The 27,868-nt window shown below is 36.0% G+C and overlaps 4 protein-coding genes across 5 annotated transcripts; 3 read left to right on the forward strand and 1 right to left on the reverse strand.

Annotated features, from left to right (window-relative positions):
• Positions 1-3,276: 3,276 nt before the first annotated feature.
• Positions 3,277-7,681, forward strand: LOC111778284 (alanine aminotransferase 2, mitochondrial). Its single transcript, XM_023658005.1, has 15 exons — positions 3,277-3,447; positions 3,979-4,029; positions 4,274-4,324; positions 4,556-4,621; positions 4,700-4,761; positions 5,050-5,128; positions 5,217-5,321; positions 5,430-5,540; positions 5,708-5,845; positions 6,019-6,093; positions 6,188-6,308; positions 6,409-6,563; positions 6,708-6,782; positions 6,977-7,180; positions 7,299-7,681. The coding sequence occupies exons 1-15, from the start codon at positions 3,391-3,393 to the stop codon at positions 7,413-7,415; spliced, it is 1,467 nt and encodes a 488-aa protein (XP_023513773.1). The 5' UTR covers positions 3,277-3,390; the 3' UTR covers positions 7,416-7,681.
• A 1,308-nt stretch (positions 7,682-8,989) lies between these two features.
• Positions 8,990-10,094, forward strand: LOC111778260. Of its 2 annotated transcripts, XR_002812501.1 has the most exons (4): positions 8,990-9,066; positions 9,171-9,271; positions 9,573-9,697; positions 9,802-10,094. XR_002812501.1 is itself a non-coding variant. In XM_023657970.1 (3 exons), the coding sequence occupies exons 1-3, from the start codon at positions 9,101-9,103 to the stop codon at positions 9,923-9,925; spliced, it is 420 nt and encodes a 139-aa protein (XP_023513738.1). In that variant the 5' UTR covers positions 9,058-9,100; the 3' UTR covers positions 9,926-10,094. The 2 variants fall into 2 exon arrangements, 1 of the variants encoding a protein (XP_023513738.1); XM_023657970.1 differs by having other exon boundaries at positions 9,058-9,271.
• Positions 10,095-10,224: 130 nt separating this feature from the next.
• Positions 10,225-22,324, reverse strand: LOC111778259 (1-phosphatidylinositol-3-phosphate 5-kinase FAB1B-like). Its single transcript, XM_023657969.1, has 14 exons — positions 22,160-22,324; positions 21,973-22,070; positions 21,773-21,862; positions 20,781-21,456; positions 19,707-20,447; positions 18,727-18,880; positions 18,248-18,592; positions 17,071-17,958; positions 16,647-16,978; positions 13,888-14,011; positions 13,640-13,807; positions 11,517-12,995; positions 10,957-11,223; positions 10,225-10,873 (listed from the first exon to the last, which is right to left on the reverse strand). The coding sequence occupies exons 4-14, from the start codon at positions 21,386-21,388 to the stop codon at positions 10,535-10,537; spliced, it is 5,445 nt and encodes a 1,814-aa protein (XP_023513737.1). The 5' UTR covers positions 21,389-21,456; positions 21,773-21,862; positions 21,973-22,070; positions 22,160-22,324; the 3' UTR covers positions 10,225-10,534.
• Positions 22,325-24,114: 1,790 nt separating this feature from the next.
• On the forward strand, positions 24,115-27,825 carry LOC111779088 (translation initiation factor eIF-2B subunit alpha-like). Its single transcript, XM_023659147.1, has 5 exons — positions 24,115-24,707; positions 24,920-25,072; positions 25,163-25,304; positions 27,054-27,295; positions 27,420-27,825. Exons 1-5 carry the CDS (start codon positions 24,264-24,266, stop codon positions 27,624-27,626), a joined length of 1,188 nt encoding a protein of 395 aa, XP_023514915.1. The 5' UTR covers positions 24,115-24,263; the 3' UTR covers positions 27,627-27,825.
• The last annotated feature ends 43 nt before the right edge of the window (positions 27,826-27,868 follow it).

Consider the following 27,868-nt stretch of genomic DNA (forward strand, 5'->3'; position numbering starts at 1 on the left):
ACCATGATCCTCTTTGACCCAAAAGATTGTGGTCAGATTCGAGCGTAAGTCTAAGTATCAAGGGTGTGACACCCGAATAAAATAGGAGTACGTAAATGAACTTATACCACATTTGAATGAGAATGATCTTGATGATGCTATGACTAGCAAAGACTTAAAAGAATTGAAAGTTAAGACCTATACGAACAATGTGTACCTTTCTTTTCAGTGACTCAATCACAAGAACTACATAGTTAAACATACTTTTCTTTGAGCGATTCTATATTCCTCTTATGAATTTTTTAAGATACATGTGAGTGTGGACAAAATATGTTGAAAGGACTCGTGTTGATTTGTAGAAATAGTCTCAGTGAGAGGTAGACAAGGAGATGATGTTGTAAAAAGTGCAGAAAAATATTGTGATCACCACGTGTTCCACAAAGAACAAAGAACAAAATACGGACAAGACTATTAACAAACAACCTCTTGCCAAATATGTTTCTTCCGTTAAATGAATGGTCATTTCCCTTTATTTATATTGTTAGGATACTTTTCTGCTGCCACGTGTCGAATGGAAGTAGAAAATACAGGTATTCCAGTTGGTTAGGATAGTTTTAAAAATCAATTTAATTGTTCGTAATTAATATTTAGGTTATTTATTCAATTTTTTTTTTGTTTAAAATATTAGTTTATACCACCTTTATTTATTTATTTATTTTCAAATATCAATTACAATTCAATTAGAATATATATTTAAAAAAATTAACTTCAAATTAGTTAAAATTATTTTAAACAGTTATTGGAGAATAGATAATTATAAAGTTAAATAAAAATAAAATAAATATATGTATAAATAAATAAAAATAAAATAGGTTTTTCACTCCCAAATATAATTTAAAAAAATTAATGAAAATGTAACAAATAACATTACAATTTATTTATTTTATTAATAATTTAGCCTTTATTTTTTTTTTATTATCCTATCACCTCTAAAATATAATAAGTCATCCTTTCACTTTCTCCACGTCATCATCACAATAAATTTTAGGTTCAAATGCAAATTTGACAAAGAAATAAAAAAATAAAAAAATAAAAAAATAAAAAATAAATAAGGTGTTTGCAAATAATACGTTTTTATATCTATAAATAATTTAAAAAAACACTATTATTCTTTTCCCATTAAGCTTTACCCTAAAAAACATTTTAGTAAATAAAATTCTCCAATTTTATATTATATTCAAATAATTTTTATAATCGATATTTTTTTTCCCTACTATTTTGGGTTTTTTTAATATTTAAATCTATTTTTTGTATTTTTTAATAAAATTGTTAGATCTAATTAAAAAAATTATAATAGAAATGAAATTAATTTTAGGGGTTAAAAAATAAAATTAAAAATTAAAAGTGGAGAAACCGACATTGGAAAACAGGTGGCTATAATGGTATTTTTCTTTTTTTTTTTTGAAGTTCGCGTATATTTAATTATAAAATTTGAGGTGACGTGTTCATTTATTGGACAATGGCTACGTGTTTAAATTTTGCACGAACAAAACGAGAATTTGGCTTCGAATATTCCCACTGGCTTGTTGCCCAAGCCATGGACCTAAAAGAAAATGCTTTTCGTCAAATGTCCATTTTGCCCCTGTTTTTTATTTTATTTTTCAAGCTTGTTTTTATATTTTTTAATTTGTAAACTTACTTTCATTTTTAAATATATATATATATAGAGAAAAATTCCAAAATATTACTGACATAAATCTTTTACTTACATAAAATTAAAATATTATTTTAGTCATATATTTTAAAATTTATTGGTTAAAAACTATATACTTTCAAATTAGCACGTCAATTTCAAGTTTTTTTTTTACTGAAATTAGGTAAATAATAACAATAATTTTAAGGTAAAAATATACATGATATTTTTTTCAAAAATTATTTAATAATTAAAAAGTATTATTTTGTTAAAAAAAATATTGCTCAGCCTTGTTATAGTATTTACCTCTAAATTTTAATAAATTTTATTTTAAAAATAGATAAAGTAAATATTATCACGTGCACTAAATAATTCTAAATTTTAAAAGCTAAATCTTTATAATCATTAATTTTAAACCTCAATTAGTACTTTAAATTTAATCATTAAATTTTAATAAAAATTTATAATGCACGAACCAAGAGATCCCAAACATACAATATACTTTAATGAAGATGTGAAGAAAATATAGTTGAAATTAAAAAAAAAAAATCAATTCATTCCACATTATTGAAGAAGAATGAAGTTTCATGTTATAAATTTTGGGTGGATTACAATTAAGAGTAATTATATTCCATTAATGTATTTGAAGACTTTTTATTTAAATTAGGTTACAGTTATTAATTATGATCATTAAATATGAATGTTAATAATTTTATTTTGAGGCTAGAGTAAGTAGACTTCGAAAATGTAGTAAAAAAAAAAAAGCATTTCTTTAGCCAATGGTTAAATTTCTTTGCCATTGTTTAGGTTGCATGTAGAATCATTCAAGCTCGACATGATCAATCTTACTTGTGGGGTGATTCGAATCTCAGACAAGTGTTATTGTCTTGAGATATTTGATCAACAAGAATCATTCAAACTAGACATGATCGATCTTGCTTGTGGAGTGATTCGAATCTCTAACAATGTTATTGCCTTGAGATATTCGATGAACAAGGTAATTCAAATCTTACCCTCTTGTAGTGATTTCCACCTATCCACTTTGAAATTAAACTCGATTTCATGTAATATTTTATTTATAGTGATAAGTACGAGCTTTGAAAATTTTGAAGAAATTTTAGTTTTAATTTTTAAAATTTTTCTTTATAATTTGTTAAAATTCTCTTAATATTATATTAAGAATTAAAGCACTTTGAAAAATAGTATTTTAATTTAATTAAAAATTAAATGTATTTGTGGAAGAAATTAACGGATTTTCTAAAAAAAGGAAGAATAAAAAAAATAAAAAAAAAACATTTTCACAGCTCAGTTGGAGAGAAAGGAATTTGACGAAGCAAGAATTGAGATTGTAAATCAGTGAGATGCTTCGGCATGGCATGGAACAAGCTGGAATGGATTTCCATGGCGGAATGAATGGAGGAGGGATGAGAAGAACAGGGGCGCCGCTGTTCGGTATGGGAATTCGATGCAAAATGCATATCAATGTCGCAATCCATGTGCGGCTTCGTGACCAGACGAGTTGGTCGGCTTTGACAGCGACAAACGCAGGTGCGTGTACCATCGACGAACTTTCCTTTTCTCTCCCCCAATAAATCTTGACGCGGAAGTTCGAGGCCTGCGATTCTCAACCATTTCTTTTGAACTATCCCATCAGATACAGTAGCGGCACCTGCTTCTTTCTCTCTCGTTGCTTCTCATTCGCTTCTTCATCCTTTTCTATGGCGTCTCTTTTGGAAAAACCTCTTCCGGTTTCCGTTCAGAACATCAATCCTAAGGTTCACTTTGCATACTGATTTTGAACTGTTCTTTTACTGTTTGACGATTTGATGCACTGTTTGGATTGGATTTTCTACTTCCAGATAAATCGTGATCGTGTTCTCTGTTATCGTTGTTGTTATCCTTGTTATCGTCGATCATCGCGGATCTGTGATGTTCCTTACTCATCTTGAGTTTGCGCTTTCTGTTATAGCTATGTTTCTTGTTGTTTTCGATGAGAGGGAATCCATTTTGATATACGGGAGTTTGATGGTCGTTCTGTAGGGTATCCAAAGCATTTTTCTTATGGTTATGTCGCTATCTTAATTCATTTCGTTGATCATTGCCATGGGTTTGCATATGTACTCTTCTCTGACAGACAAAATGAGTTCAGCATGTGTTGGAAAATGACAACTCCTTGATGTTTTGAGACAATCTCCCGTACTAGTGTTAATCCCTTGAACAATATTTCCTTGTTGCTTTCACGATCGATTGTTTCACCGTATTGTTTTTCCAGTTTCCAAAGGCCTAATTTTGGTTTTCTTCTATAGGTTCTGAAATGTGAATATGCTGTTCGTGGTGAGATTGTCGTCCTTGCTCAGGTAACTTTGTGCGGATGTATTTATATTGACGTTAATATTTGTATGCTAATTTGAAGGGTTGAAATTAGTAATAAGCAACCTGCAAGGTCAAGCAGGAAAACATAGGAAAATTATGGCATCGGGTTGAATAGATTTGGGATCTGGGAGCTGGTTTTGCTTTGATTTATTAGTTCTAAATCTGATCGGAATTGCTTACTTTGTGATTATCATCCTTCTATTTACTATCTTTTTATTCTCTTAACAGAAACTGCAAGAAGAGCTACTGTCTAAACCAGGCTCACATCCTTTTGATGAGGTATGATTACTTTTGTCTACTCATTTTGTATTAGCATCATACCGCATTCATTATATGTTCTCATGCTCCCAATTGAGGCTAGCATGGGAAATTATCTGTTGATGCTATCCAAACTACATTCATTTTGAATATAGTGAAAGGCTTTTCGTGTCTAACGACACAGATCTTGCTGGTGATATACGGTTTTTGTACGACCCACTTATACCATTATTGAATAACTTTGTTATGCAGATACTGTACTGCAATATAGGAAATCCTCAGTCCCTTGGTCAGCAACCAATAACATTTTTCCGTGAGGTTTGCCAGAGTACTGACTGTTTGCACTTTCCATTGTGCCTTTAGCAATTTTATTCCTGATAATCCTTGTTTACTCAGGTTCTTGCATTATGTGACCATCCATCTTTACTGGATAGAAGTGAAATTCAGGGTTTGTTCAGGTACTGTGGCTTAGAAAGCTACTAAAATTTTCCTCTACATGTTCTTTAAAAACCAATGCCCGACTTTGGTAAATCATGAAAAGAATTTTATGTTTGATCGCGTTGTTTTCCAGAAGGGTTATACAAATTTCATGGACAATTATTTCAGCTTATTTTATTAATCTACATCAGCTTTACATCAAATTTTTTTGCTCAAAGTAGACATCTTCCTTTGTTCTCAGTACTCAGATTTTTGGTAATAATGTTTTTTCTGTTTCCTACATGATTTTTTGTTCCAACTTGTTGCAGTGAAGATGCCATTAAGCGAGCTTCACAAATTCTGAAACAAATTCCTGGGAAAGCAACTGGTGCTTACAGCCATAGTCAGGTTGTTATCAAGAAGACAAGAAAAAAGTTGGAGTTTTAGGTAACATAGAATTCAGGTTATCTGACTTTTGATCTATTTGTCACATCAGGGTATTAAGGGGCTGCGCGATGCAATTGCTGATGGAATTGAAGCTCGTGATGGGTTTCCTGCAGATCCTAATGATATATTTTTAACAGATGGTGCAAGCCCTGCAGTAAGTTTTAGTATCTGAGATCGAGTCTTTATATTTGAAAGTGGACACAAGATATAAATCTCAGAGTAATAGCATGTCTAAGTGGCTCTTCTATCTGTCCGTTACCAGGTCCATATGATGATGCAATTGCTAATAAGTTCAGAGAAAGATGGAATACTCTGTCCCATTCCTCAGTACCCTCTGTACTCTGCTTCTATAGCTCTTCACGGCGGTACTCTCGTACGTTTCATATTATTTCAGAAAATCTTAATCGTTTGATTTGGTTCCTTCTAGTTAATGTGTTTACGACTTCGTTTGTTCCAAACAGAGTTTTATAACTTTTGTGTGCTTCCAATTCTTTTTGTTGTAGAGAGATCAAACAGTTGACATTTATTGGTGGTTTGCAGGTCCCCTACTATCTTGATGAAGCATCGGGATGGGGATTGGAAATTTCTGATCTGAAGAAGCAATTGGAGTCTGCCAGGTCAAAGAATATTTCCGTTAGAGCATTGGTGGTTATAAATCCCGGAAATCCTACAGGGCAGGTATATTATTGGATAGGTTTTGAATGTAATCTTGGGATGGAATTACTTTCAGATTTGCTAGTTTGCAATATCTGATACTCTCATCTCTCTCAATGGGTTTCTTTCTGCTTTGCATATTTTGCTTCGTAATTCTTTAGATACTTTAATTTATTGTAGTATCTGTATGACTATAGGTGCTCACTAAGGAAAACCAAGAGCAAATAGTGGAGTTCTGCAAGCAAGAGGGCCTCGTTCTTCTGGCAGATGAGGTAAATCTAGAACATCCATGGAACTCTGCAACATAACTTTACTGGTTGTATTAATCCATCACCGTGGATTCATAAGACCTGATAAATGTTGCAGGTATATCAAGAAAATATTTATGTTCCAGACAAGAAGTTCCACTCTTTTAAGAAGATTTCACGCACCATGGGTTATGGTGAAAAGGACATCTCCTTAGTATCATTCCAGTCTGTCTCTAAAGGTTTGTTGCTTTTGTTCATATCTATTTTAAGCCTGGTGAGGTGAATTCTATGTGGACAACTGGGCTGATTTCATGCGTTACTTTGTCTTCCTGGCATTAGGATACTACGGTGAGTGTGGAAAACGGGGAGGTTACATGGAGATTACTGGGTTTAGTGCTGATGTAAGGGAACAAATATACAAAGTGGCATCCGTTAATCTTTGTTCTAATATTTCCGGCCAGATTCTTGCTAGCCTTGTTATGAACCCACCAAAGGTTAGGTTCTTCTGATTTCTATGCATAACTAAATTCATCCATTACAAGGCAAAAATGTCCGCAAGAAAAAGCTGAAGTGCAATGCGTAACTTTGTATCAATTTATTTTTCCTCTTTGGTTGAAGACTGTTGATGATTTGTGCAGGTTGGGGATCACATCTATGAATCGTATTGTGCAGAGAGAGATGGCATCCTCTCGTCTCTGGCAAAGCGTGCAAAGGTTTGTGGAATGAGTATACTCTCTTTTTGTTTTGAATAAATCTGTATGCTGTGGAGAAGAAAAAGAAAACGTTAGAATTCCTGAAATCTTGATTCGACTAATCTTCGAACTTGTTATCACCAATCAGTCCATAATTGTTTATCTGTGATGCACAAAATTAAGGATTATACTCCATACAATTTATTGTCTTGCAGACATTAGAAGCTGCATTCAATAGTTTAGAAAACGTAACATGCAATAAAGCAGAAGGCGCAATGTACCTATTCCCTCGTATTGAGCTGCCTGAAAAGGCAATAAAAGCAGCAGAAGCTGCAAATACGGCTCCTGATGCATTCTATTGCCGCCAACTTCTCCACGCCACTGGAATAGTTGTCGTCCCCGGTTCTGGCTTTGGGCAGGTTTGTGACGTTGGCCTAACTTCTCCATCTAGTTCCAAACCATCATCTGCTGTATTTGAATTTTCAACCATTTATACTACACAACTAAATGTTCCATTCTGCATTTGTTTTGACATAGGTGCCCGGTACATGGCACTTCAGGTGTACAATACTACCCCAAGAGGGAAAGATCCCGGCCGTCGTCTCTCGCCTGACCAACTTCCATAAAGCATTCATGAACGAATATCGCGACTAAGTTCCAGACTATCCAAAGCACTGGGGACTCACCAGGTGCAACCAATTCCCCATATTTCTTGGAAAATACGATGTGTCGAAGCATGTTATGTTTTTTATTTTTGGGCTAATGAATAATGTGGGATCGGTGAACTAAATAACTTATCAAGGCACAAGGTCTTTCTGTGCCCCTTGAAAATTTTGATTGTTCAGCGAAGTATCTTATCTTTAAATAGAGAATGAATACATCAAAGCAGTTATACAGCCTACAGGCTAATTGTAAGGCAAGCAAACAGAGATATCTCAGTGATCCCTGAGAGTTCAATTTCCTCTTTCCCTCTCCCTCTCTCCTTTTGAATGAGTACAACAAATGTGAGGTGAAGATTTCAACTTTGGACATCATATGAAAAATATCTGTTAGGTTAGGTGGCCAGGAAAATTTAAAAACGGAATGAACCATCCAATGAGATTTTTTGCTATACGGGAGTTGGATAATTGAAATCACTGTGTGAGATCCCACATCGGTTGGAGAGGGGAACGAAACATTCTTTATAAGAGTGAAAACTTCTCCCTAGCAGATACGTTTTAGAAACTTATGGGGAAGCCCGAGAGTGCCTTAAGGAGAAGCCCGAGAGTGCCCCGAGAGTGCCTTAAGGAGAAGCCCGAGAGTGCCTTAAGTAAGGGGAAACCTGAGAGTGCTTTAAGGGGAAGCTCGTGAGTGCCTTAAGGGGAAGCTCGAGAGTGCCTTAAGGGGAAGCTCGAGAGTGCCTTGAGGGGAAGCTCGAGAGTGCCTTAAGGGAAAGTTCGAGAGTAAAGGTCCAAAGAAGACAATATCTGCTAGCGATAGATTTAAGCTGTTAAACAAAGCGGTTGTATACTGACATGGAACAAAACTCACTTGATGGATGAATGACAGATGTGGGCTCCTTATTGCCCAAAACTATTCCCAAATATGCCATTTTCTTCAATCTATTTCAAGGAACTGTTTCCTTTTGGGGAGACAGAATATCAGAATATTCCACAGCATCACCACCAATGAGCACTATGCTCACTTCCTCCACACTCTACTCATAGCTTTACATCTTTACACGTAGTGATTAGAAAACCGTTGAAATGGTCATTGGAATAGAAAAAGGTTTTAGGATCAGATTGAAGAAACATTCCATGTCGATAATAAGAAAAAGGAGGACGTGAAATGACGATTTTAGGGCACGGTTATTAGGAGCTTCTCAAAGCCATAAAATAATGGACTGCTATTCTCTTACAAAGAGGACTCTAACCGAACAAGCCCCTTAAGAAAAGGGATACTACTGAGCTATTACCATGTTATCGAGAAGTACGAAAAACATAAAATTTAAAAAGAAAGAAAACAAACAGCAAAAAAAGGAAATTACACCACTAACTTTGAAAAGACCTCCCAGCCAATTACCAGAAAGAGAGAGGGAGAGAACTTTGTATAAAGACATAGTGGAGATATTGGATTCACCGGCAGCAACCGGTTGAAGATAAGCCACATCACATGGGCCCTCACATTACAATATTATATATATATATTTCAATAATGCCCCATGATGAGACATAACCAATCTCCAATAATTGGAATATTTTTAACCTATACTTCGTTGGGTATAAAACTTAGGAAAACATTAAATATAAAGATTAGTTGAATCAAGGTTTCATATTCTTCTTCTTCTTCTTCTTTTTCTTATGGCATTCACTACTTCTTCTTGTTCTTGTTCTTCTCTCAATTTCTGTCTTCTGAAATCTGGACTTTCAGTCTCAGTTAGGCCTTCAAGCAGAATTCGGATGCTCAAACCTTCAAAGTTTCCTCTCAAGAAATCTCTCCCACTGCAGATCAGATCTTCCATTAACAACAAGGTCAACTTCTTCTCCTTTCATTTTCTCTCTCTTTGCTTTTTCCACTTTCTTCTTTCATATATTCTTCTTTTGATTCCTCATCATCTTTAAAACCAATCCGCTTTATTGAAGTAACTAATTGGTTGATATATGATCCAAGCTATTGATTTCGTTCGGTTCGTTATTGTCTTTTTTATTATTATTATTATTACCGAATCAATGTGGTATAGTGATGGGATGACTATGATTTTATGGATCATTTGATCTTTTTAGAATAGTTCGGGTTAGTATTTGATTATCAAGTTTGATGAAAAACGAACAGATTTTCGAGGATCAATCAGAGGGAGTGATTTGCTACACAGACGAAAATGGGGAGATCGTCTGCGAAGGATACGATGAGGGTCCTCGCTTGCACCAAAACCATCTTGAAAAAGGCAACCATCATAGGTAAATGAATCACTATTCTAAACCTAAACGTATCTAAAAAAAATTTCTGTAAATCGTTTGATTGATGTGTTTTTCTTTTTGTTTCATCTTTTGACCACACTTAGAGAGAGCGAGATTCTTGATCTCCTACTAAAACAAAATTGGATTCATCGAGGAAAAGGTGGTGGTGGTGGACGCCATGCTGAAAAAGGTGTACTGAACGTCAATGGCTTCAACTCGTACTACTAATCTAATTATGGTCTAACTCTTTCGAATCATACTCAGATGTCAAGGGTACGTATTTCGTATGTTGAATGTATACAGACATAAGTTGTTTTAATTTTAGTAGCTTTGAGTAAATGTACTCTCTTCTATATCCGAATCACATAAATCAAATTCACTGCCCAAATTCCATTGTTGTTCTTGCATTAATTTCCTCATGGGGATGAATTCAAGCCCAAAATTGTATAGCTTCCATAGGTTTTGAGTCCAATTCTTGAACTGCTGAGCATTGGGATGATACTCTTCCATACTTCAACACATACAAGTATGATTCAAAATTTGGTTTCATTGAGGTAACTTGCCTTGTAAAGTACAACAAATGGAGGTAATGTATTTTGGTGGAACAGAAGTTTTTCACTGTAAATCTAGCTATAATAACACTAACCTACTTTATACAAAGATCTGAATCAAGAGGTGAACTAATATCATACCTCCTTCCTTGATGGCTTTAGCAGCAGCCTTCTTTCACAACACCTCCTAACAAATTATCTTCACGGACCAAAAAGAATGTACATAAAAGAATCGATTATTACCCAACAAGATAATGAACATAAAGAAATTCACTCACATAGATATCTACGAGGCAACAGACGCAGCATCCAATTTGCCATCCTGCGAGTTCTCGTTGCCTAAATCAGACTGAGAGTGGCTCGGAACGATAGACTGCGGAAGCCACTGGTCTGGGACCATCGGGAAGTAGGTTGTCATGGCTTTCCTGAACCTCTTCTTGTACTCCTTGGGGGAGATCACAGTTGGAGAGGAGTTTGCCCCACCAAGAATGCCTGTGGCCTTCACCCAAGTCTCAAGGTGTTTGTCCCATGTATACTGTCTCATGAAATCGATGATCCCCATAACCAGTTCGTGTTTCTCCTCGTCCACCCCAACCAGCAGCGAGTAGTCCATTACACCGATCGACTGCATCGCCACACCACAGGTTAAGCAATGTGTGAGAACGTGTCAAATGAGCGTTTACAGAAGAAGCATATTTGTGAACTTACAGCTAGAAATGAAGTATCATTCCAGACAGCTCTCTCTAACAATCGTTTCGCTTTGTTTCCGACGAAAATTGGAGACGTTCGCATTGTTTCAATCAAGTTAAGGTCCAACAGAACCTTGTTTTTCCCAGTTGAATCAGCATTATAGCGTGATCTTGAAGATCCTTTTAGATCATAAAGCCGCCTAACATTCCTTCTAAACAGAAGATTCTCCATAACCAAAACGTCCATCTTTGATTCTTTCCCTCCTTTAAGATGCTTTGCCGTAACCTTCCACCATGAAACCAACAACAAAGAGAAAATTTCAGACAAGATAACCTCTCAATTATCACAAGTAAACCACAATATTATAATTGAAGTTCTTATCAAAGAGTTAAATTTTGCATTTTATCATCTCCTCCATGTAGCTGTCGGACGACGAATTAGTCATTTATAACAGACTAATACTAATCTATCTTCAATCTATCTTTGAAGAGCGCGTTTTTCTCAAGAACTGGAAAACTATATACATAGCTACAATTTTATTACACAATGACATCTTAAAGCCCAAGGATTAGCAGTACCTGATAAATTCCAAGAATCTTTGCTAGGCATGTAGGACTTCTCATACTAACTGATTCAGATAAATACTTGAAATATTCAGGTGCAAATTTGATAAATGACTCCAGTTCTGTCTTGGTGACTTGCTTAATAATAAATCGATCGTCCCAAGTTTTGGCAAAGAAAACATTACTCTTACCACCTTGGGCTCCCCACTTCTTACAACGACTAAGAGACTTTACGAAGTCGAGTTCTGAACAACAAATCCTCCTCAAAGCTTCAAAACGTTTTGCATAGTAACAGGTAACAGAATATTTTACTCCACCATGGGGGCCATAGTCTTCGAAAACGATTCTGGGATTAAGGGACTTTGGGTATAAGAGTGGATCCAAGCCAAGTGAGGTACGAGATCCAGAGATGGTTGAAAAACTATCATCCGAAGGCCCCGAAATTTTAGAAGTATCGAAGGAGAAGTCATCAGAGGACTGCAAAAATGATTCTGTGAAAGATGAGGAAGGCAACGAATCGCCACAATCTCTTGGTTTTTCTGGCTCATCAATCAGCTCGGAGTGATATTCTGGTGACATTAAGGCGTAAGCAATGATACTTGAGGGTTCATCATCAAAGACTGGAACAACAGTTTCATTTACACCAAGGGGCAAGAACAGCTTAGCTCCACCTTGAAACTCTAGCTCCCAGAATGAAGACAGAAAGACAGGATTGTGTTTTGCTAGTGCTTCAAGTTTCTGACCAGTAGCTAGAAAATTCTCATTAAATAAATAATAGAAGTTTGAGGATGCCGTCTCTAACTGACTAGCAAAGTCCTCTGTATCATCAAGTGCCTTTGAAGGAAGTGACTGAGAAACAGAATGGGTAAACCTGTCCACATTCCGATCTTCAGAACGATCATTCCGTAAAGTATCATTGATGCCTGATGAATCTGATATAGTTGAATTGGATAGAATATGAGAGTTATCTTTCGTTATTCCAACTACTGAACCATTTTCATCTGTCCATGCCGCCTCGAGTGTATCTGATAAAGTTACCAGCCTAGAAATCTGCCCATCAGCCTGAACAGTATGAACATTTGCACTTGATTCTACGGGTTCAGATGGAGCATTAATGCTTGTGCTGCATAAATCCTCTCCTTTATGTGAATCTGAATCTCCAACTTCTTTGATTTGAATGTCAGGTTGAGCCAGGCTGGTAACAAATTCTTCTCCTTTACTTTGGCCTCCATTACACTGTTGATAGACGAGACGAGAAGATTTAAGGTCTTCTACTGATTTTCCGGTGCTGCTAATTTCAGAAAGCCTCTCTTCAGATTCCGCAAAAAAGCTGCCATTAGAGCTACCGTTGTCTAAACTGGCAGCATGGATCAAGTGCTGATCCCATACATAAGCTTGGACGAGTAACTTCCTACGCAGATAGTTGATCTCAAGAATGTCTACAGTAACCTGGCCCTGTTTTCCTTCCCCATTCATAGTCTTATGGAGTGATTCCTTAACCACAAGTAGCAGAAGCAAGAAATTAGATATTGTATGCATGAACTATCTAAAAGTAAAAAAAAAAAAAAGTTGCTTTACTTGTAAATTTAAGAATCAATTGTGGTGCTTAAGACACAAGAAAAGTTCTTTATGAACATGAGTTTGGTAATATCACCGAGAAGAATACATGTATGCATAAAATCACTGTCAAGATATTACTTTTTTTTTTTTTTTTTTTTTTTTTAAAATGTAATCTGAGGACAAGTCAAATTTTGTAATGCATGTGTTATATGCACAAGACAATAATACGGAACAAGAAGAGCCCAACCACTTTGGTCCATCCTAATTCCCAACTCCTAAGATACAAGCAGATAATGCAAATGAGCCATCAAAATGGTCAAAAAAAGGCATATGCACCATACGGTAAAACAGTATGAGACGAGCCCAACCACTTCGGTTCATCCTTATTCCCAATTACTAAACAGATTGAGGAGTTGAAAGAAAAACGCTTTGTCAGTAAAGTATAAAAAGATAAGCTCTGACAAATTCATCCCCTAAAGAGATTCAACTGAAAAGCACGGTGTAACCAAATTGAATTTCCGTACAAATTTAGGATGCGTGGTAAGATGTTCAAAGAGACGTCTAGTTTCGACATTCACCTCAAATTTGGCCTTCTCTTTCTGTAACATTGCCTCCAACCCAGCAATCTGGCGCCTTAGTTCCATTTTTCTCATGCTAGTAATGGTCCCTACACCAGATATTTTTTCTGCAATCTGACGAAGAGTATTCAACACTTCTGAAAATAAAAGCTCAGCCTTGTTCACCACCTGCTATGATCAGAGAATTAGATCATCCATGTGCAACAAAAATTACATCATAAACATCTCAAATCCAAAAGTTATTCCACCTCATCCTTTTCTTTTTGTATCCACTCCTGCTTCTCATAGTTGAAATCAAGTTTTGATGGCGGAAGGTATACAGAATGCACATTTATTGAAGCATAGCGAAAGCAAGCAGTCATTCTCCCATATCTGCACAAGTGAAGCAATGAGAGAAGGTAAGTTCTAAATTCTGGCCAAAGGTTGAAAAAGAAGATGCACAAGTAATTAGAGAAGGTATCTTTTCCACTTTGACTAGTTTGATATCAACATAAGTTGAAAAAAATAAGACAAGAAAGAGAACTCCTCACGATGAAATGCAATAAGAAGTGGCACCTCAGCTTCCAGAAGATGCAATTATCTTACATAACATCGAAATGAGGTGAAAAAAGTGGAGTAGCTGACATCCTCAAATTGGATGGGAGGCCTACTGTTTGGTGATGTCAAGTAAAAATTAAGTAAATTTTGATTATTTTGGTGACGTTATATGGTTTGGCAGCCTCAAATTGGATTGGAGGCCTACTGTTTGATCCTCTCCAGAGGCATGAAACACCTAGTTCCATGGCCTTTAGGTTATTTTGTTTGTCCTTTTTTAATGAATATCTTTCTGTTTCCTATAAAATAAAATTAATAAAAAAACCATTCCATTCCAATGATTTGTGGATCAAAAAGTAGGCCCTAAACCCTAGAATTTATAAAAAGTTTCTGAATCAAGTGAAAAAAGAAGGGCACAAACAACTAACACCAAGAATAATAAAGGAACCAACTTCAGCACTCAAATTGTATGGTAAAAAATGAATATGCTTAGGNACAAGGTCTGGTAACTTTTTAACAGATATTGTGAGGGTGCCCTGTCTATGAGTATAACAATCCACATGTGCTTCTGCTGGCATGTTGCAAGAATCACATCGATAAGTCTGAAAAGGCATGAGAAATTGTCATTTTCATTATGGATTTTTAAGTTTTCGATAGAGAGAAATCTGATGTACATTAAAGTAAGACCGCTCACCTGATTTAATAAATAGTCCCTTAAGAATCGACCTAAAGGTTTATCGAAAGTCCCATAGTATTTGATTCTAAAGAGATGTGACCTCTCACTGACATTTCCTTTCAGTATGCACCTTGATGATAACGAGACCAAAATACTTTGATGGTCAGAAGATGCTGAAGGGAAGTTATCTTTTCCTGTTCCCAGCTCCTCTTTAGAAGTTCCAAAGTCTTGATGGTTTTGATTATTCTGTTGCACATTTAATGGCTCTGAGCCAATTGGCTGGCTAGATCCCACTGAGCTATCATCACCTTCAGCATCGATAGAAAACTTGTCGTTCCCCAACAACTCAACAGATCCTAGTACCTGATGCTTTTGATAACCACTATTAGAAGATTCTTCCATTTCTCCCCTGGTACCCAATGCATTTCTCTCCTTAGGAGTAGGGTATGGAGAAGACTCATCACCATAAGACTCTGAATTAGTAGTCCATGAAATGGGATCAGAAGATAAAATGGCTGCTGAATTTGCCGCAGATGAAGTTGGCCGTGAGAGCTGAGAAATAGGGCTGTTTCCTACAAAAGGTACAGTGCTATTGCTTGATAAGATTAGATCTGAGATAGGTAAACTCTTAGATCTTTGTGACTCGTCAATAGGTACGCTAGGTTGCTGCCCTGGGTAAGAAGGAAGACAGAAATCAGGCACCATTGATATGGATCTCTCAATAACAGACGATTTCAAGGGAATTGCAACAGTAATTGGGGAGTTCAAGGGAAGTTCTGGTAGAGAGGCTCTTTCATCAGCAAGAAATGATGTTTCCAAGGCTAAATGATAAGCAGCAAAAACTCCATACTGAACAACTCGCTTTGCCTTCTTCAACTCGTCCTCGTTGGCCCCTCTAAGCAAAATCTAAAGAAATAGACATACAAAAAGTTAGTACTTGAACCAACGGTCTGTAATCGCACCTCTATTCTGCAAGACGACACACCAACCAACAACCACATTAAGAAACTCATCCAGTGGACCACTGAAAAAATGAAACACTTATTTCTGCCATGCCGAAGCTCCCCCCTCTTATTTCTAGAAATTCTTGGTACATTACTTTTCATGTCCACAAAGACGTGCATGCTTTTACACATTATTTTCAGTAGAAAAGATAATACGCCCAAATTTGGTGATAGGTATATCAAGAACTTACAGTACAACCCAATGGCTTTGGGCAGCCTTCAAAAAACATCAATGTCTTCACCGATCTTTTCCCTCCCTGTCCAGAAGAGCTCAGATCTTCTGTGAACCTTTCTACATGAAATGACTCACAATATCCCAACTTTGGTGATGACAGTTGATCAATCGAAGGAACTATCTGTGCACCTGTGCAGCGGGCTATACGCTCCAAAAGTGGTCTCTTGATATTGAGAACAAGCGATATATCTTTTGCAAGTAGGTACTCTTGTGCATATCTTGATACTGATTTTTCAACTAAAAGAACATCAGGGCAGTGTGCATCTATTTTTGCAACTGCCATCTTCAAATGGTCAATTTCCTATAAAGGTTTAAATCAAATTAGCACAAGACGTGAGGGGAAAATAAACAAATGAATGAATGTGTAGTACAAATTNTATGCTTTGATAACTTTAAGACTATGGTTTCTCTCTTTTTAATAACTCCTGGAGGTGCAGAGATGAAAGTGAGACACAGATTAGTTCAATTTTGTATTGCCAGGTGTTTTTTGTATATGAATATTACTGGTTTTGTAAATTTTTTTAAACTAAAATACTTGCTGATATGCCAAATGATTACCCGTAAAAACGAAGGCAGTCTCTATGTAAAGAGTGGCCACAGCTTGCCACTCTGCTAGCAGCAACGTGGTTAGAAAAACTGAGCTCTAAGAACTTTCCAAATGAGAGTCCCCATGCAGCATCTGACATCACTACTCTTCGAGTAGCTGGGGGAAAACCATTTTTTCGTGGGCATCGCAGGCATCTATGCCACATCCAAATCTTCCCTTCCCTTTCACCTGGCAAGACAAGGTCTGGTAACTTTTTAACAGATATTGTGAGGGTGCCCTGTCTATGAGTATAACAATCCACATGTGCTTCTGCTGGCATGTTGCAAGAATCACATCGATAAGTCTGAAAAGGCATGAGAAATTGTCATTTTCATTATGGATTTTTAAGTTTTCGATAGAGAGAAATCTGATGTACATTAAAGTAAGACCGCTCACCTGATTTAATAAATAGTCCCTTAAGAATCGACCTAAAGGTTTATCGAAAGTCCCATAGTATTTGATTCTAAAGAGATGTGACCTCTCACTGACATTTCCTTTCAGTATGCACCTTGATGATAACGAGACCAAAATACTTTGATGGTCAGAAGATGCTGAAGGGAAGTTATCTTTTCCTGTTCCCAGCTCCTCTTTAGAAGTTCCAAAGTCTTGATGGTTTTGATTATTCTGTTGCACATTTAATGGCTCTGAGCCAATTGGCTGGCTAGATCCCACTGAGCTATCATCACCTTCAGCATCGATAGAAAACTTGTCGTTCCCCAACAACTCAACAGATCCTAGTACCTGATGCTTTTGATAACCACTATTAGAAGATTCTTCCATTTCTCCCCTGGTACCCAATGCATTTCTCTCCTTAGGAGTAGGGTATGGAGAAGACTCATCACCATAAGACTCTGAATTAGTAGTCCATGAAATGGGATCAGAAGATAAAATGGCTGCTGAATTTGCCGCAGATGAAGTTGGCCGTGAGAGCTGAGAAATAGGGCTGTTTCCTACAAAAGGTACAGTGCTATTGCTTGATAAGATTAGATCTGAGATAGGTAAACTCTTAGATCTTTGTGACTCGTCAATAGGTACGCTAGGTTGCTGCCCTGGGTAAGAAGGAAGACAGAAATCAGGCACCATTGATATGGATCTCTCAATAACAGACGATTTCAAGGGAATTGCAACAGTAATTGGGGAGTTCAAGGGAAGTTCTGGTAGAGAGGCTCTTTCATCAGCAAGAAATGATGTTTCCAAGGCTAAATGATAAGCAGCAAAAACTCCATACTGAACAACTCGCTTTGCCTTCTTCAACTCGTCCTCGTTGGCCCCTCTAAGCAAAATCTAAAGAAATAGACATACAAAAAGTTAGTACTTGAACCAACGGTCTGTAATCGCACCTCTATTCTGCAAGACGACACACCAACCAACAACCACATTAAGAAACTCATCCAGTGGACCACTGAAAAAATGAAACACTTATTTCTGCCATGCCGAAGCTCCCCCCTCTTATTTCTAGAAATTCTTGGTACATTACTTTTCATGTCCACAAAGACGTGCATGCTTTTACACATTATTTTCAGTAGAAAAGATAATACGCCCAAATTTGGTGATAGGTATATCAAGAACTTACAGTACAACCCAATGGCTTTGGGCAGCCTTCAAAAAACATCAATGTCTTCACCGATCTTTTCCCTCCCTGTCCAGAAGAGCTCAGATCTTCTGTGAACCTTTCTACATGAAATGACTCACAATATCCCAACTTTGGTGATGACAGTTGATCAATCGAAGGAACTATCTGTGCACCTGTGCAGCGGGCTATACGCTCCAAAAGTGGTCTCTTGATATTGAGAACAAGCGATATATCTTTTGCAAGTAGGTACTCTTGTGCATATCTTGATACTGATTTTTCAACTAAAAGAACATCAGGGCAGTGTGCATCTATTTTTGCAACTGCCATCTTCAAATGGTCAATTTCCTATAAAGGTTTAAATCAAATTAGCACAAGACGTGAGGGGAAAATAAACAAATGAATGAATGTGTAGTACAAATTATATACAAGCACTGACAATTTGTCATTAATGACTATAGACTGAACTAAGAAGTTACAACCTGCTGCAAAAGTGTATCTAAACTCGATAAGTGATTGGAAACCCTTTGGTATTCAAGTGCACCTCCAAGAATCAGCAAGCGAGATTTCTCTATCTTTGAGGTCATTCTCCGATGAGCCACATTTTTCTTGCAAACCACCCCTTTTACCACCGAACTAAAAGAAAAGTAATTGAACTCATTGTAAGAAGGTTTGAAGAACTAGAAGTACTAACTTTTGAAATCAAAAGTATATTTAATAAGTCCCTGTACAATTTACCATTGTAACATGTGGTAAAAGTTAACATGATTGTTGAGTTCTAAATGAAGTAGTGGCAGATATGGTTTTTAAAGAATGAACAACAAATATGACAAGTACTAATAACTGACAATCATTGATATGGGGCAGGTTAAATAATGAATGACAAACATATCCTGAAAAGTGACTGTCCGGTGGTTACTGATCATTGTCACTTCGCTTCAATTTTTAATACCCACATATGTCACTATTCTGTCCACAACTTTGAAGTGGCTAACTCTCAACACAGTCAAACTTAGGAGGAAAAATAATGATACGTAAGGTTTAAGAACAATAAGAGGGAGTACAGAGAAGTCAATTTACAAATTACTCATTTTACCAGCTCTCTTAAGGGAAACGTAAACCGAAGATCCAAGAACCATTTTTACAATAGGCTTTCTCTCTAACTCAGGAAAGTGATTATAAATAACTTGTGGGCTATACTAGAAAGATGCAGAATCTTCTCACATAGAAAACTAGCAGAACTAGTAACGAAGGAAAGATAATTTCAGGATGCCATGAGAAGAATCAAGTTTCATCAGTCAAGAAAAAGCAGTCAAATAGAAAGAATTGTGTAATTAAGCGTCACAAAATAAAATAGGACAATTTTTGTAATGAAAAGCCACACGCACAGGGTTAGGTGACATAAGTGAAATAAGACAGTTTTTGGACAGATGAAAAGCTATATATACACCATAAAAATTACCTACTGCGGCGAAATCCCGAAGCTATACATTTGACTTTCACATATCCGCCTGGGTCCATCTCACCGCCTCTACTCATATCTGGCTTTAGTAGTGTGGCAGCTTCCCAGGAGAGGGAAGTAATTATCTCCAGCCAACTCTCTTTATCACTGATCTCACCCAAAGGAAGGTTCTCCACCTGCATCAGTTGAGCTACTAAAGCCCTAAAATGTCCATCGACAACATTCTTCATGACATTGTTGTGCTCCTCACATGAACTATCCCTATTACGATATTCTCCATTCCCAAAATTGCTAGAGTCCCGAAAATATCCCCATTCACCTGCAACATGTCCCCCATCTTCATCATCATAGAATGTTTCCATCTCATCTTCTTCATCTTCAGGTTCAGGTGGGAGCCAGAGAAGCCCATTGTTTTCAAAATCAACAGGTTCATACTGGGCATCATCCGTTAAGTCTAAAGAGGAATCCCCTTGATCTTCTCCGTAAATAAAACTTGTGTCTTCCTTTTGGTCGAGATCTGGAATTCCTTCCAGACCATGTGAGTAAAAACTTTCCCCCAAGGGAGAGCTACTTAAACTCCTGGCGTCACTGATTTCTCCATCAAGCTGCTCATTATATGGTCCATGCTCATTGTCAATATCTTCAGATTCAGCTTGACCAAAGTAATTTGTGACTAGAGGAGAAGGCCTTGCTTCAGTGTCTGACTTGTATACACCACCATAATCATCCTTGCCAGTGCTCCTGATAACAAAGAAACCACAAGCCACATTAAGTAAAATAACCACAAAATTTGTTTCACTCTATGCCTTCTTGCTAGAAGCTCCAACTACTGGCAACAACTACACAGGTAAAATCATATTTCAAAATGTGTGGCTCTTGTCTATTTCAGAACTATGGTCAGATGATCAACTCCAAGGTTTATACCATTAAGGTTGACCCTTGAGGTTAAATCAATATCGACTCGTTAAAAATAGCGGAGGCCCTATAATAGAGGTGGTTGGAATAATCAAAATAACACAGGGATTCTAGAGGCCAAGTAAGAACCAAACTAAATGCAAACATTAGAGGCAAAACCTGTTCATGGAATGATTTTGTGGTATATCTAGGCTGGAAAGAATGTCAGCGCTCCTCCCCGAAGTCGATTCACCCTGTTGATCTCTGTCTGTTAAGATAACAGGTGAATGTTGTGGGCTGAGACCAGAATGGTCTTGAGCTTGTTGGTTGGTCTCAACTGAGTAGGGCACAGAAGCAAGAGTAGTCCAATTGCTGTCAGCAGTGCCGCTAGATCTAGTACTGGACAAACTTGCTGCTGATGATGAACTGCAGGTATCCTGGATCATCACCCTGATATCATGATCTGGAGCAGCTATGCCCTGATTCCATTGCTTGAAGCAATAGTTACAAACACGAATTCTCTCCCGGTCTTCACGAGGAGTCCTTGGATTTCCTGATGGGGCAAGTATTGAGTTTGCAGTACACTTAGCACAAAATACTCGTCCACAAAGCCGGCAATGGTGTCTACGGTTGATAAGGGTAAATTGCGCGTCACAATCGTAGCATACCCGGCAGCTCTGATCAGGCATCCAAAAAGCCCTCGATACATTAGCTGCTTCAGATCTCCAAGGGATCCACGACTTCCAGTTACCAAGTATATCTGTTAATGTCTTGTCGGGAGAATCCATTGACCAACAAGCCCACGATTCCGTTCATTATGACATGCCCATTTGATAGTAGTCCAAACAAATTCAATCTGAAAAAAAGAAGAACAGATCATCCAAGGGAGATAACCTTCTCAAGATTCAAACCAGCGCCCACGATCAAACTAATTCCACCTTAACGCAAAGGAAGAACAGGCAAAAGAAGAAAAAACATCGAAAAGGGAACTTCGCCTATTAGGTCTACTTCCACTCTTTGCATCAACATTAATCCTCCAACAACGAAAGATGCAGTTTCGCCATTAAAGAACCATGCCCCAATCTCAGACATAAATTAAATCGAAAGTAAAGAAAGCGTGAACTAATTAAATCGAATAAGAACAGGGCAAGATCAAGCATCTTCTCAACTACCTTAAATGAGTTCAATCAAACTCCTCTGAACCGACCCAATACAGTTACGTCTAACTCCGATCACCTTCCACGAACACCTCCTCAATTTCTCTGTAGAAAACAAACAGAAGTTACGAAAAAAAAAACTAAAAAATTCACCGAACATCTTCATCATCATCAAATTCACCATAAAACACTTGAAAGCTAAACGAAATACACACAGTGTCGAATTCCAATCGGCCTCAACTTGAACTGAACATGACCACCCCCAATCCTCCTAAACCGAAAGGAAGAAGCCAGCACAAATCAGAGTTGAGCTCTGAAGAGAAAAAACCGCGATTCACTACCAATAAAAGCTCATGAAATGACGAGCAGTTGAAGAGAGTCTAGATGATTCCGAAAACCAACCAAGATTCACCGATCACCACCACCACAGAAATCAAAATTTTGCATTCATCCAGATTAAGCACCCCTGCAAATCATTCCGCTAATTCAATGAATGATCAATTCTTAGCTAGTCAACCATGCGGTTTTCTGCATAATTTTGATTTTTTTTTTTTTCAAAAATCAGCATCAAAATAATAAAAGAGATTAGAATAATTTTTAAGTAAACTAACTACTTTCTTAAATAAATAATTATTTGGATAATATTTTGTAAGCAATTTAAATAATTTTTTCAGTAAATTAATATTTTTTTAATAAATAAATAAATATTCAGTGATTAAATGTAAGTATTAATTGCAACTAATTTTATTATAAATACTTTAATATCTCATATTTGTGTATGCATAAATAATTCACTAAAATAATAATAAAAAATCATAAATTTTTATATTCCATCTCAAAAATATTTTTAGACTTTTAAATATTTTAATACTAGTTAGTTTTGAACAAAAAAATAATGATTAATTTATTAAAAAAAATATTTTAATCCTATTTAAAAAAATTAATTTGTTTAGTTTAAGGTATTTTAATTTTTTTTTTTTAATTTGAGTTGCCACTCTTAGATATTTTTAAAATTTATTAGGTTAACATAAATTATATTATAGTACGGTGAATTATACATATTATAAAAAATTTAACTTAATTTATTTATTTTTCGCTATCTAAATTATCAAATTGAATTATGTGTTTCATTAAAATTTTCTCGATATAATTGACTTTCATAAATTTAATTTTATAATAAAGTATATTTCTTTTTTCTATTTCCTCGTTTTTAAAAATTGAAAGTCAAAGTTTGATGATAAGATATATAGTTGTTAATTAGAAAACAATTAAATCACTCAACTTTAAATTTTATTTTATTTAATTATAAGATAATTTAAAATTATTAAATTACAAATTTGTCTTCACAATTTGAAAAAATTATAATTTATTTGAGAGTTTTATAAAATTATATGGACTAAATTATTAGGAACAAATTAACGGCCTAATTCTAATATTTTTTTAATGAAATATTTTAAAAAAATTAAAAAATATATAAAAACAAAAATGTAAAGAATATTTTTTAGTTTTAAAAAATGATAAAGAAATTGAGTCAACGTTGAAATTAAAACAATTAAAAAAAATCAATATAGAGTTGTCAATCTAATTAATTTTTTAAAAATTAAATAATTAATAAATACAAAATTCAATTTTCAGAAAATAAAAATGATATTAAAAAACGCGTATGGATTTGAATAAAATAAATATATGATAATAACAGTCATAATAAATTTGCTAGCTGTATTCAACCATAATCAGAACTTTGGTTTTATTAATATTGTGATTTATATTATACAATTATATTTAATAATTTATTTCTAATTTTGTTTTCCATTTTGAAATTTTATTTTATAAATCTATAAAATAAAATAAAAAACCATATTTTAAGCATTTTTATATTTAATTAACCAAATTAGCTAAATATATAATATTATATGGAAATTTCACAATTTAAAAAAAACATTTTATAATATTGTGAAAATCTTTTTATTAATATTTTTTAATATTATGATCTCAAAAAAAAAAATAATTATATGTAAATATTTACATCATCCTTAGTCTCGTTTGGAACCACTCGATCTACCTAACTATTTTTTGTATAATGTTTTTAAAATTTAAATTATAAAAAAAAAAATATAATTATAATCAAATTGGTTAAAGAAGAAATAAAAAGTAATTTTTTTAATTCATTATTTTTTTCTATTTTTTGAATTATTTTTTTTAAGTTAAAGAAGTATTTTTAAAATTCAATAATATTTATGGTTGAAATATTTTATTTTTAAAAACAATTAATTCTTATTTTTATAATATTTAAAAACAAGTGGGAGGATTAGAATATAATATTATTTTTATAAGATTTTATTTATACAAATTATAGTTCTTAGTTAAAATTGATTTCGGCCGACAGAGAGTGAAGTCGCCGGAATCTCCGAAATCGGAGCGTAACCGTAGATTCTATCACTTTCTCTCTTAAAAACCCGAAAAATTAGATTCTTCACCGTCGTGTACGGGTAATTCTCGAACGTAAATGTGGTGGAGATCGGCTTCTTTCATCCTGGACAAGCAGCAAACTGAAGGCGTTTCAAAGGCCGCTGAAACCCTTTCAATTTCACCGCCTGTCGACGAATCTTCTATGGCGGACACTTTCCAGAACCCTAACCCTAAAATCTCTGCCTATTATCAAAGTAGGGCTTCTCATACCGCCGTCGTCACCAGTGATTGGCTCGCCCAGGCGCAAGCTGCTGTCGGATTCCCGACCGACGAACAATTGTTATCGGAAGCTGATGTTCGGGACTCTGAATCTGGCAAGCCTTTCAGTGTGATCGATGAGTTTAATAACTGGAGGAAACAGCCGGATTTGGCCGAGGCCGTCGCAGCTATTCGGTCTTTGGCGGCTGTAATACGGTCCAGTCAGGCCACGACAATGATGGAGCTCGAAATTGAGCTGAAAAAGGCATCGGACTCTCTGAAGGTGAGTTGTTGTACTGTATTTTGAGGTTTTAGAGGCATAATTGGGAGTCACATATGTTGTATTTTGAGGTTTTTAGGAAATGAATTATGTACGAAATCGTAGTGGTGTACAAATAGTTCATACAAATAATGGATGATCTTTGAATGCTTTCAGTTGACAGGCTAATATAAATAACTTCTAATTCATTTCATCTATCTGTTTGTTTCCTCCAGTCATGGGATACAACTTCAATATCATTGACGGCTGGGTGTGATTTGTTCATGCGGTATGTAACTAGAACATCGGCTTTAGAATATGAGGATTTCAAGTCTGCTAAGTCTCGCCTGATTGAACGTGCAGAAAAGTTTGGGGAGATATCTTGTAAGGTAGAGCTTACCATGATGATCATTTGTAATGGCCGAACACCATGTTATTTGTCAAGGTATTTTAATGCTAAAACTGGTATTGCATTGCAGGCACGGAGAATTATTGCAATGCTCAGTCAGGATTTCATTTTTGATGGTTGTACAATTTTGGTCCATGGTTTCTCTAGAGTTGTTATGGAAGTTCTGAGGTTAGCTGCACAGAATAAGAAGCTCTTTAGAGTGTTTTGCACAGGTTCTGCTCTTTTAAATCTTTAACCACCTTGCAAATTGAGTTGTCATTTAAGTCTGTGTTACCAAGTCAAACTCTATAAATCTTGTGTTCGTGTTTTTTTCTAGGATTTGGACCTCTCCCTTTGATATACTGGATAAGGGACGTATTTATTTTTGTTTTCCTATGAATTTGATTGAAAGTAGCTCCTTGATATGCGACAGATATAGAACTGTGAAGAAACATTTACAAAAGGACCCGAACACAAAACAATTATTAAGTTAGCCAGATTGAGGTGTGGCTAACATAGGTATTGAATGACAGAACAGAATCAACTTTTTCCTCATTGGATTTCATACTCAACCCAGCACTCCTTTGGCCGAGTTATTCCCTTTTAGACCTCTCGGCTCATAAACGTCTATAATTGGTGACTAACATTACCACCTTGTCCCCAAAGTGAAATTTAGGAGACAATTGCTGAATGGTTTCCAGAAGTACCTAGGATGGCTAGACGGGGAGGAACTGGAAGATACTTTAATTGAACTAGTAGCTCCCAGGAATTGTTATTTGTGTGTTTTCTGAACTCCCTATACTTTCTTAGGTTCCATAATTGATTCCAAATTAGTTCTCAAATGAGGAAGAGACATTATGCTACAACACGAATGCTTATAGTTGTTTGTAAGTTATGAGACATGAAAGACTAGGTGCATGGAGGCAACAGGTGGGAGATCCAAATTCCAATCTAGTGTGCAATGTCACCAACTACTTGTGCAATCTAAGAGGGTAATCATAGCCTGTTTAATTCTCTCAAATGCCTGGTTTTCATTTGGAATCCAATAAAAGAACCTTCTTTACTGTCTTTTGAATTGACTGTCGCAATGTGGTTTCTCTATTAATTCTTACTGGAGTTTGCCTCTGCTCCTTCTGAGGATATCCAATGTTCCCAAAATTGTCTATCAGAAAATAGACACTTTTTTGTGCTGCCATAACTTAGGCCTGATGAATCTTATGAGACTCCAAATCAACTTCAATTCTTTTTTTCTTTAAAACCAAGAAAGTTGGATCTTGGATTAGAATGGCATGAGCTCTTCACTTCTACATGAAGCTTAGGCTCAATGCCTTCCTCTAAGAGAAGCAAGCAAAAGAAATAATTTAAGAAGAGTTGGCTTTATACGACAAGGACTCTCCTGAGTGGTGGCATGGCATTGCTGAAGCTGTGTATGGGGGAAATGCGGCTGAGGACATAAAGATGCACTATCAAATCCTCATCCACTATATCAACTAAATTCAGTCTGGCAAAGGGCCATTTACGTACACTAAGAGAAGATTGGATAAGGAAACAGGCTTGCACTAAGGTGAATTATGGCTGTAGCTGTTTGGCTAACGTTTCATGTCCGAACCTTTCTGTCTTTGGTTTTTGAATGTGGGGATAACAATTCACAATATTCCTAGGCCCCAGTACAAATCAGCAGCCAAGTTATTTCAAGAGGGCTTACGTCTCTTCCTACCACTATGGCACACACAGAAAATACATGAATGATAAAACTAACTTATTACATGCTATATAAAGTAAGTACTCAGCCTAGCCAACTAACTAAAGAGAAGGTATTCTCCCTTTTTTCTTTTCCTCTAGTACACTTGCCTAACAGTATGATGAACTCTAATGCAACAAGAAACCAGTATTTTCTTTTTAATCTTGTCTATCGCTTCCATGGCATCTACATTGTCTTTATTAACTTTCGATTTGTTGAAATTTGTTCGTAAAATATGCAGAAGGAAGACCAGACAGGACAGGGTTGCGTCTATCCAATGAGCTAGCTAAACTTGATGTTCCTGTAAAGCTCCTAATTGACTCAGCAGTAGCATATACGATGGATGAGGTTGACATGGTTCTAGTTGGGGCTGATGGAGTTGTTGAAAGTGGAGGTATAATCAACATGATGGGCACCTATCAAATAGCATTAGTGGCACATAGCATGAACAAACCGATGTATGTAGCTGCTGAGAGTTATAAGGTTTGCCTCCATCTACTTACTTGCCTTCATTAGATCATTTACAGTATTGGGATTAGTAAATACCTTCTTACCTCTTATGATTACAGTTACTGGGGAAAAAACTGACTTGCAATTATTTTTGCAGTTTGCCCGACTCTACCCATTAGATCAGAAAGACATGGCCCCTGCCCTGCGTCCCATTGATTTTGGGGTTCCTATCCCATCCAAGGTTGAAGTGGAAAAATCTGCTCGTGATTATACTCCTCCTCAATACCTTACTCTTCTCTTCACAGATTTGGGCGTTCTTTCTCCATCTGTGGTGAGTGACGAGCTCATCCAACTATATTTATAGTCAAATTCTGAAACAACCCTTCCTTTTCTTATAATGACCTCGAGCGTGGATGCTTGAACTCTACAAAAAAATTTGTTTGTATTCATTGCTCCAAATGTAGTCTAGTTTGTGGCTTGTGAACTTTCTGCATGTCTGCTTATATACATGAGTAGTGAACATTTGCTTTCTAAAAAACAGTGCAAAATTATTTTCTGCTGTACCTCTTAGTTAAGAGTATATATCTTATCTAATTGAACTATGTA

This window comes from Cucurbita pepo, chromosome LG17, assembly GCF_002806865.2.
Source record: "Cucurbita pepo subsp. pepo cultivar mu-cu-16 chromosome LG17, ASM280686v2, whole genome shotgun sequence".
Taxonomy (NCBI): domain Eukaryota; kingdom Viridiplantae; phylum Streptophyta; class Magnoliopsida; order Cucurbitales; family Cucurbitaceae; genus Cucurbita; species Cucurbita pepo.